General features: G+C 53.8%; 6 protein-coding genes across 6 annotated transcripts; 2 read left to right on the forward strand and 4 right to left on the reverse strand.

Moving 5' to 3' along the window:
• Window positions 1-37: 37 nt before the first annotated feature.
• On the reverse strand, window positions 38-1,147 carry PpBr36_04551 (uncharacterized protein; the record flags this gene model as incomplete). Its single annotated transcript, XM_029891710.1, has 1 exon — window positions 38-1,147. The coding sequence occupies one exon, from the start codon at window positions 1,145-1,147 to the stop codon at window positions 38-40; it is 1,110 nt and encodes a 369-aa protein (XP_029749907.1).
• A 581-nt stretch (window positions 1,148-1,728) lies between these two features.
• PpBr36_04552 (uncharacterized protein) lies at window positions 1,729-3,468 on the reverse strand (the record flags this gene model as incomplete). Its single annotated transcript, XM_029891711.1, has 1 exon — window positions 1,729-3,468. One exon carries the CDS (start codon window positions 3,466-3,468, stop codon window positions 1,729-1,731), a length of 1,740 nt encoding a protein of 579 aa, XP_029749908.1.
• A 1,069-nt stretch (window positions 3,469-4,537) lies between these two features.
• PpBr36_04553 (uncharacterized protein) lies at window positions 4,538-5,530 on the forward strand (the record flags this gene model as incomplete). The annotated part of the gene is made up of 1 exon (XM_029891712.1): window positions 4,538-5,530. One exon carries the CDS (start codon window positions 4,538-4,540, stop codon window positions 5,528-5,530), a length of 993 nt encoding a protein of 330 aa, XP_029749885.1.
• PpBr36_04554 (uncharacterized protein) lies at window positions 4,817-6,216 on the reverse strand (the record flags this gene model as incomplete). Its single annotated transcript, XM_029891713.1, has 2 exons — window positions 4,817-5,449; window positions 6,190-6,216. The coding sequence occupies 2 exons, from the start codon at window positions 6,214-6,216 to the stop codon at window positions 4,817-4,819; spliced, it is 660 nt and encodes a 219-aa protein (XP_029749886.1).
• A 333-nt stretch (window positions 6,217-6,549) lies between these two features.
• On the forward strand, window positions 6,550-7,479 carry PpBr36_04555 (uncharacterized protein; the record flags this gene model as incomplete). Its single annotated transcript, XM_029891714.1, has 1 exon — window positions 6,550-7,479. One exon carries the CDS (start codon window positions 6,550-6,552, stop codon window positions 7,477-7,479), a length of 930 nt encoding a protein of 309 aa, XP_029749887.1.
• Window positions 7,480-7,883: 404 nt separating this feature from the next.
• Window positions 7,884-10,922, reverse strand: PpBr36_04556 (uncharacterized protein; the record flags this gene model as incomplete). The annotated part of the gene is made up of 1 exon (XM_029891715.1): window positions 7,884-10,922. The coding sequence occupies one exon, from the start codon at window positions 10,920-10,922 to the stop codon at window positions 7,884-7,886; it is 3,039 nt and encodes a 1,012-aa protein (XP_029749888.1).
• Window positions 10,923-11,106: the final 184 nt, after the last annotated feature.

Genomic DNA, 11,106 nt, shown 5'->3' on the forward strand with positions numbered 1-11,106 from the left:
ATGGTAGCTGAGGCAATAATCTCCTGATTGTGTGATATCAAGGAGACGCCGGCGTTTCCCTTCCGTCCGAGTGATACTCAAAGTCATGCGGTACGGGCGCGTCGCCTCCTTTCGAGTCATCTGGGTCTGCCTCCATAACCGTCGCAGCAGCCTTCCTACTCTCTGCCTGCTCATTTTGCCTTGGCCTCTCCTCCCTCTCCCTACGGGCCTCGCTTGCCACCGAGTCAAGCACGTGCTGCTCTTGGGGCGCGACGGCGCGGTCGCCCCTGAGCAGCGCCGTCATGAACATGGCCCATTCCCAGGGCTTCTCCTCGCCGCCCGGCAAGCTGTTGAAGTACTCCCAGCCCATGACGCCTCCAAAGTCGGCGCGGCGGCCGAGCAGGATTGGGAGCACGGACGCCAGCATCTCCCAGGGCACCCAGCCGCTGCCGTTTGCCGGGTTGGTCACGAGGCCGACGACGACCTTGTTGGCGGGGAATCGGCCCCTGGATATGATCATCTCGTACATGACCGGGTTGCTGCAGTCGCCCCAGCCGCAGTAGAACTGGACGTTGTACCAAGAGATCTCGTGGCCCCTGGCGGCGTGCAGGGCGTCGTAGCCAAAGCCCGAGAGGTTCCGGCGCGGGTCGTGGTCGCCCAGCAGCGCCGCGGCCACGGGGGCCATGGTGATGATGAAGTCGCGGCCAAAGTCGGCGCGGAGGCGGTCGATGAGACGCACTATGCCCGGCAGTGACATGGGCTCCTCGACGTCGAGGTCCAGGCCCTCGAGGGCGTGGGTCTTGACCATGTTGTGCAGCGCGGCGTAGTACCTCTCGAACTGGGCCTGGTCGGCGTCCAGGCGCTCGTAGGAGCCGCGGGCGTGCCCTCCCAGCATGCCGAGGATCTTGACCCCGGAAGCCTGGAGGATGCGCATCTCGGCCCACATGGTTTGGTAGCGCTCGTGGCCTGGGTGGTGGTCGTTGAGCGTGATGGCGTCCGGGTCCTCGTTGAGGTGGATGGCGGCGACGATGACGTGCGTCACGCTCACGCCGGGTTCCCTGATGAGGGGCAGGACTGAGACGGGTTTGCCATCGCGGGTGTGCGTGGTTTGGAAGTATGTTATGATGCGAGGCAGGTGTGGACCTGCGGTTGATGGAATGGGCGGCATTGTAGGGTTGGGGATTTATAGGCTGTATGTAGCACAAGCCCGATTTGTAGCCAAGGTACCGTGGCTGTACCTATACCTTGCTCGACCTCGACCTGGTACCAACGGAGTCGCCGGGGTCTTCTGTTTCTGGGACGGATGTATAACTACAGTGTAAAACGTGCGCTGTAAATGTAGTTGGTCCCTCGTTTGTAAATAAGGGTACCTGGGTGTGGTCGCGGTTGATTCCAAGTTTCGACCTAGTACTGTACCTCGGGTTTACATTTTTCATATTGAATTGATTTGTCTTTGGTGATTATAGTGATGATGAGGGAATATCGCAGACTTGGGACCCTAACCCAGCAACAAGCTGAGCAAATTGACAAATGGCATTCCCATTCAGGTTTAAAAATCAAGTGGGGTTAAAAGTAAACAGCCACTGGAACTTGGTCTTTGGTGCTTTGCTAAATTTTGACAATTGAAAATCGCTGAAACCTCAACCTCGTTTTCTCTGTTTGTCTATAATATATATATATATATATATATATATATATATATATATATATATAAAATACACACTCGCATGCAGTTACCCATGCGTTAATTCACCTAAAGTTTACACTCTCCGCCTTCTCATGCCCGTACGGCACACTCGGCGTCCTCCACTCAGGCGTTGCGTCCTTTTCGCCCTCAAGAGTGACAATGGGTCGTAGGATGCTCACGCTCTTGCCGTCAAAGGCACTGCTCGGGAAGCTCTGGAAGAATTTGCCATCGGGCTTCAGGTAGTCGCCGAGCACCCGCTTCCATCCGTCATAGACGGTGACTAGCAGATCCAAGACGTGATGCTGGCCCCTCATCTCGGCCCACCCGAATCGTCGCCTGCACTCCTCCACGGTGCTCTCCGGGTACAGCCCAATCTCCTCGGTCAGTGCGTACGCGTTGACCTGCGTGAGGCTCGCGTGCGCCCGGTAGCTCCCGCCCTCTGTGGCCCTGCGCTTGAGGCCTAGCATGGCGCCCACGGCGCCGATCACGCCCGTCGTCATGTCGGAGACTGGCAAGCTGGGGAGGACCGCTTCCCCGTCTGGGATCAGGCCCTTGAGCGAACGGCCGGTAACGTACGCCGAGCCGGCCGCCGCGTCAGCAATCTGCTGCCATCCCGGCCGCTCCGCGTAGTACCCGTCTGGACCGTAGCAGTTCTCGTTGACATAGACGACGCCCCGGCCGCGCTCGCCGGCCATCTTGAGGAGGTCGTTGAGGCCGAGCCCGAACTTGGAGAGTTTGCTGATTCGGAAACCGTTGATGAAGACGTCGCAGTCACTCACGAGCTTCTTGAGCGTGGCCGCCTCGTCCGGCTTGCGCAGGTCGATCAGGGTGGTGCGCTTGCCGGCGTTGAGACTGAGCTGCATGATGTTGATGTCGCGCAGGTGAGGCGCGTTGATGCGGATCACATCGGCGCCGTAGGCAGCCAGGATTGTGCCGATCTCGGGGCCGGCAATGACTCTCGTCATCTCAACGACCTTGACGCCTGCCAACGGCCGCCTGTCGTTGGGTTCCAGCGGCGGGAAGGCCACTGCGGGAGTTGGTATGGCGTGATCCTGCTTCTCGACGTCGACAACTGGGTGGCGGGCGAGCGAGCGACCCATCTCGGACTCACGCCACTCTTTGGGAGTGAAGCAGATGCTGCCACAGGCTCCATTGCGGAGGTTGGTCAGCTCAAGCTCTTCCGGGCTCATCTTGCTTGTATGCTTGGTGATGATATCGGCAGCCTCCTCGGCAGAGGAAGCCTTGACTGCTTCCGGGTCAATGCCAATGGAACGCAGCATCTGCTCTGCGTCCATGCTGCCGTGTAAGGAGTACCAGCGGTTGGGGTCACTTGTTGGGTACAGGCCTGTTGTGCGGTACTTGAGCGGCGTGTCGGTCCAGCCCTGCTCCCAGTTGGGCAGGAGCTTCTTCATCTCACCCTGCTTTGTGAGGGTCATGGCCTCGGTACCGTCCAGGAAGACTGTCGCAATGCAGCCAAACCACATGGCGACTTGTGTGGTGTTGACCGTCATCTGCCTGGATGGGTTTGGTGCGCCGCGCAGAGCAAGAATCTCGTCCGCCAGGACGCCGGTCATTGCATGTAATGCCGCCGCCACTGAGACGGCCTTGATCGGCCCCGGCATCACGGGAAGCGGCTCGCCCTCGAAACGAACCTTGTCGAGGACATTGCTGTCTTGTGTGAAGCCTGGTGTTTGTGAGGCGAGCAGGCGGAAGATGCGGGCTGTGTCCTCGGGTACTGGAGTAAAGGTCTGATCGGTGTAAGTGCCCGGCCCATATACGTCTGGAATCTTGTCGGACGTCATGATGTCTTGAGGTATGTGTATGATGACTGTAGGATGTATTGATATGCTATTTTTGGTTCTGTTTGAATAGGGTTTAAAAAGAACTTGTAAAGGTAAGTTGATGAGATGAAGATTTGGGTCATGCCAAACCAACTGGGATACTGTCGTTCTCTTATATGTTTTTATTTTGTAATGCGGACTACATATGCTTAGACACATCCGCGTTGACCTGCATCGTCCCCGAAAAGAAGCCGTCTCGGAGTTTCTAATCAAGCTCATCATCATACACGCTTGCCTTACCCACCTCAGGCTGCCCAAAAGCAGTGATGCAGATAGCCCCATATGAAAAGTACCATGATCCTAGAATTTCTTCCCTACTACGTGATAGTTCCGTCTTAACGTCATCCTTTGTTTTTCAACTTTGATTAACTATGGCGGACTAAATTCCGAAATTAACAGTGTCCGGTGTCAAGTTGCGTCTCAATATTCACCGAGGTGGATATCAGGGTCGCCTTTGCAGCAACCTTGTTTCCGTTTCAGTCCAGTATTTTTTTTTTTTCTTTTTTTTCCTTCGAGACATTAAGTCCTCGGGTGAAGCCGCTCATCGAGACCCAGCCTGCGGAGCGGGTGCATGAGTCGCCAGCCCTTTTTGTCCTACCGCTTGTTATTTCCGACCTGACCCTCCGGTTTTGAGATGGCGGAATATAAGCCGCCATATTGCCTAATGCGGTATGTTTTTCTAGAATCGGCAATCGCTACTAAATAATCATGGCAACACTTGCATCATATGGATCTGATCTGATCCATAGTGCCGGATTTCTTGGGGCATCCCGGCGACGGATGCGATTTCAGGGTCTTTGATGATATAATTTCAAGAATCAGCACCAACGCCACCGTCGGAGTGTGCAGTGGAATGTAATAAAACTAGCAGTCGATTATATGGATAGTTAAAAGTCGTGCTGCCGCTGTGAATATCAACTTTAACTCCTCGCTGACTAGCCTAGAATACTGCCTGAATCTATCTACCTAATCTACAAGAGCTACGATATCTACACGCAAACACATTGTACCTACAGACCACTTGATAAAAATGGCAGACATCAAAAGAGTAGCAATCATTGGCTGCGGCTCCATCGGTGCATCATGGGCCGCTCTTTTCCTCGCACAAGGTCTTGAGGTCTCGGCATTCGACATCAACCCTTCGGCAGAGTCGTTCCTCCGGGAGCTCGTCACCGACGCATTACCGGTGCTCTCATCGCTGGGCCTTGTCAAGAGAGCCCAAGCAACCGCGGCGGATATCAAATTCACAACATATATGGCCACTGCCCTCAAGGACGCCGACTTTGTACAAGAAAACGGCCCCGAGAGGTTAGACTTCAAGCAGAAACTCTTCCGCGAGGTCGCCCATCTCGTCGGCCCAGACACCATAATCGCGACGAGCAGCAGCGGGCTGACGTGCTCGAGCATCCAGCAGGGGCTTAAGGCGCAGCACAAACCTGAGCGGGTGGTGGTAGGCCACCCGTTCAACCCGCCACACCTCATCCCTCTCGTGGAGGTGGTGGGCGGGGAGCAGACGTCCCAAGAAGCGATCAGCAGGACGATGGGCTTCTACGAGGACGTGGGCAAGAAGGCGGTGCATGTCAAGAAGGAGGTGGTCGGGCACGTGGCCAACCGGCTGCAGGCGGCGCTGATGCGCGAGGTCATGCACCTGGTGCAGGAAGGCGTCGCCGACGTGTCCGACATCGACCGCACCATGTCCAACGGGCCCGGCCTGCGGTGGGGTGTCATGGGCCCCAGCATGCTGTTCCACCTTGGCGGTGGGCAGGGCGGCATCGAATACATGGCCGACCACCTGCTCGAGCCCATGATGAGCTGGTACGCGCGGGAGGATCCCAAGGTCGACGACGAGCTCAAGCGCAAGTGGGTCGAGGGGACCAAGGCCGCGGTGGATGGGAGGGAGTACAGGCCCCTGACCAAGCAGCGGGACGAGGAGATTGTGAGGCTGCTGAACGTCAGGCGGGAGTGGGATGGGTATGCCGAGGCTTGTAGGATGGCGTCTGCTTCCGAGGCGGGGAAAGCCTGAGACGAGGGGTATCCGTTTCTACATTAGTTGTTGGGGCAGGCACATTGATAACTACCGAGTATGTCTATGTACTTTTCGTTAAAACAAATATAACAATTCCAATATCAATGTGTAAAGCCAAATTGGGTACCGAGACGATCTGAAAGGATTCCACTTTTCTTGAATTTGTACCTTCTTTGTATAGCCATGGAACGATTCCGCTGCCTTGGAATCAAGAGATAAGATGAAAGAAANNNNAAAAAAAAAAAAAAAAAAAAAAAAAAAAAAAAAAAAAAAAAAAAAAAAAAAAAAAAAAAAAAAAAAAAAAAAAAAAAAAAAAAAAAAAAAAAAAAAAAAAAAAAAAAAAAAAAAAAAAAAAAAAAAAAAAAAAAAAAAAAAAAAAAAAAAAAAAAAAAAAAAAAAAAAAAAAAAAAAAAAAAAAAAAAAAAAAAAAAAAAAAAAAAAAAAAAAAAAAAAAAAAAAAAAAAAAAAAAAAAAAAAAAAAAAAAAAAAAAAAAAAAAAAAAAAAAAAAAAAAAAAAAAAAAAAAAAAAAAAAAAAAAAAAAAAAAAATCATCAGTAGTACAAACTGTTGGCTACCCAACACCCGCTTCTTTTCCTGGTCTCTCTCAAACAGCCAAGTGTTGCGAAACTCCGACGTCACGCCGTAGGGAGGCCGACTGTGCTCCGGCTCGTGCACTCCGCCATCGAGGACGGTTTAGCTTCACTGCGGAGCAACCAGGCTTGCGATGTCTGTGGGCTGCCTTCGCGCGGTAGGCGGGCTTCCCGGAATCAGGGGCTTCGGCTTGTGTGGCAATGTCGAGCATAAAGATATAACACACGAGTTTGGTGTGCACTTCATAGGTAAAGTTATTTTTTTTCTTTTTTTTTCTGGAAGTTGACTTGGACATATAATAATAATATCAACATATCTTTTCAAACACAATCTTCACGCTACATAAATCTCTATTTGTTCCTTTCCGAACACACACACACACACACACACACACACACACACACACACACACACAACACAACAAAATGTCAACACAATCATCACACCGTCTCTACATCCTCGACACAGATCTATCAACCAATGTATCTACAAGGAACGGGAGGATATTATCCTGCCGCCCCGACGGCAGCGACCTCCGCACTTTGGTCGACGGCATCAAAAACCTCCCAGACGGCATCGTCATCGACCACGCTCGCGGCCACATGTACTGGACCAGCATGGGCACCAGCTTATCGGTGGATGGCGGGTCCATCGAGCGCGCCAACCTGGACGGCTCAGACCACAAGACCGTGGTCGCGCCAGGAACCGTCGGCGTCTTCACCCCGAAGCAGATCACCCTCGCCCGCCGCAGCCGCAAGCTCTACTGGTGCGACAGGGAGGGGATGAAGGTCATGCGGGCCGACGCCGATGGCTCCAACGTCGAAGTGCTGTGCTCGACGGGTGACGCGGCCGTCGAGGTCGAGAGGTGCGACCAGACGAGGTGGTGCGTCGGCGTGGCCGTCGACGAGGATCGCGGCTTTGTCTACTGGACGCAAAAGGGCCCGTCCAAGGGCGACAAGGGGCGCATCTTCCGTGCTCCCATCGGCCAGTCGCCGTTCGCGCCCGACGACGTCGAGGTTCTGATCGACGGGCTGCCGGAACCCATCGATCTCGAGGTGGACGAGGAGACGGGCACGCTTTACTGGACCGACAGGGGCGATCCGCCGACGGGGAACTCGCTCAACAGCGTCAGCGTTGCTGCCGTGGAGGGGCTTAAGAATGGGACCGCCAGGGGCCAGGTCCGAGCCCTGGCGAGGAGGCTGCACGAGGCCATCGGGTTGACCTTGCATAAGAGCGAGGGCATATGCTATGTTACGGATCTGGCGGGAGGCGTATACGCGGTTGATATAAAAAATAGCCAGAAGACTGTAATTTTCAGCGAGTTGGGAGATATTACTGGCATTGCGCTGGCTTGATACAAGAGACTTTATCTTCACAACTCAAGACAGCGAGCATAAAGTTATTCTACAGGACAGCATTTATAGACCGCAATCAGCATAGTAAACAAGGTTATACCGACGCAATATCATCATGTGAGGTTGCTGACTGTCTGATACCTATCTCGCAATTCACAAGTACACACTGAGAAACGGAAAAGTCACTATTAACGTCTTGATTACCACCCGCAGACAATGGTATCAATATGCGATAAACAAGAAAAAAAAGAAGAAAAAAAGAATTCAAGCGAGCTGATGCTCTCTTGAGCTGCTCGGTATAACCGGCCAGAAACATAAATATGGGATACATCAGACTGGAGATGTGACAGCTTACAACGTATAAGAGAGGTGGCAATGAAAATGAAAGCTAAGAAAAATACGGGTTATATCCTCAGCCCTCGAGTCCTCCCTGGAATCGGCATACGAGCCCGGTCCGGGGATGCGATGAGAAACCCGTCCTGGTCATACAGCCCCAGACTATCAACACTTCTCCTGTCCGGGCTAACATCAACCCCATCCATGGCTGCCATGTTCGCACTCCTTGCATGCATGTTCCACTGGTATCCCACTGGAAACCTGGAGGGTGTGTCATTCTCCTCGTGTCCGCTGCCACGCTTCTCCAGGTTGCCAAGGTCGTTGAGAAAGCGCCCCGAAACCGCTGCCCGAAAGCTGCCCGACAGCCTGTCGAAATCTAGCTTGGGCATCTTGAGCTGCATCAGCTGGTCGTCCGTATCCTCAACTGGCGACGGTTGGGCTGGCGGCGAACAAGACGACTGCCGTTCATCACAACCACCCCAGATTGACATGGCACATCCACGCGGTGTTAATGCACTGCTGGGTGGCGACTGTGGTGGTGATGACGACTGCGCGTTCTGCGGCGCCGCCTCCGTTTCTTCACCGCTGGCCACAGCTTCTCCCAGCGACAGGTAGTTTCTCGACCCGACCGGTCTTGCCGATGGGCGAAAGCCGCCACCCCTGAGTTGGGGCAGCGTCGGGCTCGCAGGGCCATTTTTGGCCACGGTCGATGGCTGCGATGATGAGTTGCTGTACGCGCTCACCTGGCTGTTCATACGCCTCAGCTCTGCAATGGCACTCGTCATGAGGAACTTTTTGTTTGCCCCTGTCGGGCTGGCAGCTTGCTCACCCAACAAAACGCTTGATCGTGTAGGCATGCAAGAACTAAGCGGTGATGGCTCAACATGTCGCTTTGTAACCTTAACCGTATCCTTCTCCTCGAATGGACTCCCCTCTCGTATCCTTACAACCTCTGGAAGTGGTGGTTGGGCTGGCTGGTACTGATAAGCAGCTCTTTCAAGATTGACGACGTCTGTATACTGTGAATATATTGAAGAGGCGGTGGAGAGGGCCCGGTTACCCCTGTGTCCACGCACCTCGGTTGCAAAGTCTCCAGCGGTGGGTCTGGTAATATGTGATGGAGAGGGAATGCTGGGGCTGGGCTGGGGACTGGGTGTTACGATGGATACGTAGTCATCCTCTTCGAAGCCCAGAGTTGGCGACCATGTCCTGTCGAGATTCTCGATTCTGAGTTCCAGAGGAGGTGGAACAACTTTAACACGGCCGGCTGAAGGGCAGTCAATGTCGCTATCGCTGAACATGCTTGTGCTGAACAATGACTGCCTGGAGTTCATGGTGCTTGGGCTGGTGATCACTACAGTTGGCTTTGGCGGCGTAGCAGCTTCGTCTTTATCACTGCTCACTGGCGACACTTTCCGAAGCGTTGGCGCTGGGAAAATGCTGGTTCTATGGCGTGCTGGTGTGACGTAGACGTTTTCCAATGGCAACCCCTTGGATGATTGACTGCCAGTACTCTTGGGTCTAGGGCTTCCGTTGGGTGAGATGCTCGACAGAGGCATGCCGTCACCGCCCTTATCAGGCGACGAGGAGCTTGGTGATGGAAGCCTCGGCGGTCGGTTAAGCACCAACTTGGGCGGCCCAACAGAAGCCACTCTTGCGTTCCCAACCCGCAATTTTTCTGGACTGCATGCGGCTTTCTGGCCGATCTTTGAGGTGTAATTATCCAAGGAGAAAGGGTCAGATGCTGTAATCTGGTTCACGTCCGAAATGCTGGTTGATGGGTGACTGGTGATCTGGGTAATGTTGTCATTACTGCTGCTCTCATCCTCGCTGTATACTGTAGACAGCGATGATGAAATGCTGCTGGGCGAAGAGGACATCTGAGCTCGAATTTCTTGACGGGATAGACTCCTGCTAGGGCTCGAGATACCCCTGGGTAGACCAGCCATGGCATCCGCGTCATCTGCATCGGCAAATGCCGCGAGGTTATGCATGCTCTCTGACTCTGTCATGACGGACGAAACAGAGTCCTTGCTGTCGTGGGCATGGCAAGGCGTTGACGGCTGCGACTTGCCAGACTTGGTCGGACTTGGTGTGCGACTGCGATCGTCTTTGTGCTGGCCCCTGTGATCATGGACATCATCACCCCCTGGCAGGCCGCGCTTGCCGATGCTTTCCGTGCTCCTACTTGTGCTGGTGTTCCGCCTCTTGACCGGCGATGCACCCGCCCGGTTTCTTCGTGCAACACCCGTAATGGTCCCTTGCTCCAGGCGCATTTCCGTTTGGGCCAATATTTGCGATAGAGTCGAGTCGGTGGATGATTGTCGCCCTCGTGCCGTCGACGGCCGTCTGTGATTCCCGTCATGCCTGCCATCTTCGTGGCAGTTTTTCAGTCGTAGGGGGGAGTCCTGGCCTTCTTGTCGTTGCGCTCCATACCCGTGCGATCGAGGGGGCTGTGGTAGGCTCCTCACCGCGCCGTTATCAACAAACATCTGCTCGCCTTGTTGACTATGATGGCTTTCCGTGTGGTGATGCAGCTTGGGCAAAGTCGGTACCATGGTCTTGAGGGGCCAAGAGTCCCGTATCCATTTCTTTCCGCTGGTGTCCTTGTGCATCTTGACCTTTGGTCCGTGGATGGCATCCTCATCTATCCAGCTCGAGTTTCGTCTCCTTGGACTGCCTCCCGCGTCACCAGCTACCCTTTTACTCCCGACACTCACACCCCCGAAAAAGTTAACAAACGAAGCCCGGCGCGAAGTGATGGGTGGAAGGACTGGTAGTGGTATTCTGTGGATCGGTGATGGCGAACGATCACTCAGCATGTTCTCGGGCATGTCGCGCTTTCGCAACTTGTTAGGGCTACCCACTCGTTCCTCGTCCACGTCCTCTTCCAAAACCAGTCCCCGGGCCTGGAGAGAATTGCGGCGCTTCACAGCCCTTCTCTTTCCAAGCCAGACGAGGCCGAAGCCGAGAATCAGGAAGAGCACAAATGCTGACCCAAGCGCTATGCCGACCATGGCCCCGAGTGGCACATCCGGCTCCTCTTCCGTCGAGAGCGACTGCCTCTCCGCTATATGAGTATCTCTGGCCATGTCTGCGCTGTTCATGTTGAATAATATTTGGTCGTCTTGTGCAAGATTGAGGGTCTGGTGGAAACAAATCGAATAGTCAACCTCACTAAGCTCAGCAAGTCTCAACGTTGTTCACCGCCATCAAGCGGAGTCCCAAATACACAGATGAGGATTATCATGAAAACCAAAACACAAATCTGGCGAACAAGACACCCACCCT

The sequence above is a fragment of the Pyricularia pennisetigena genome, chromosome 6 (assembly GCF_004337985.1).
Source record: "Pyricularia pennisetigena strain Br36 chromosome 6, whole genome shotgun sequence".
Lineage (NCBI taxonomy): Eukaryota > Fungi > Ascomycota > Sordariomycetes > Magnaporthales > Pyriculariaceae > Pyricularia > Pyricularia pennisetigena.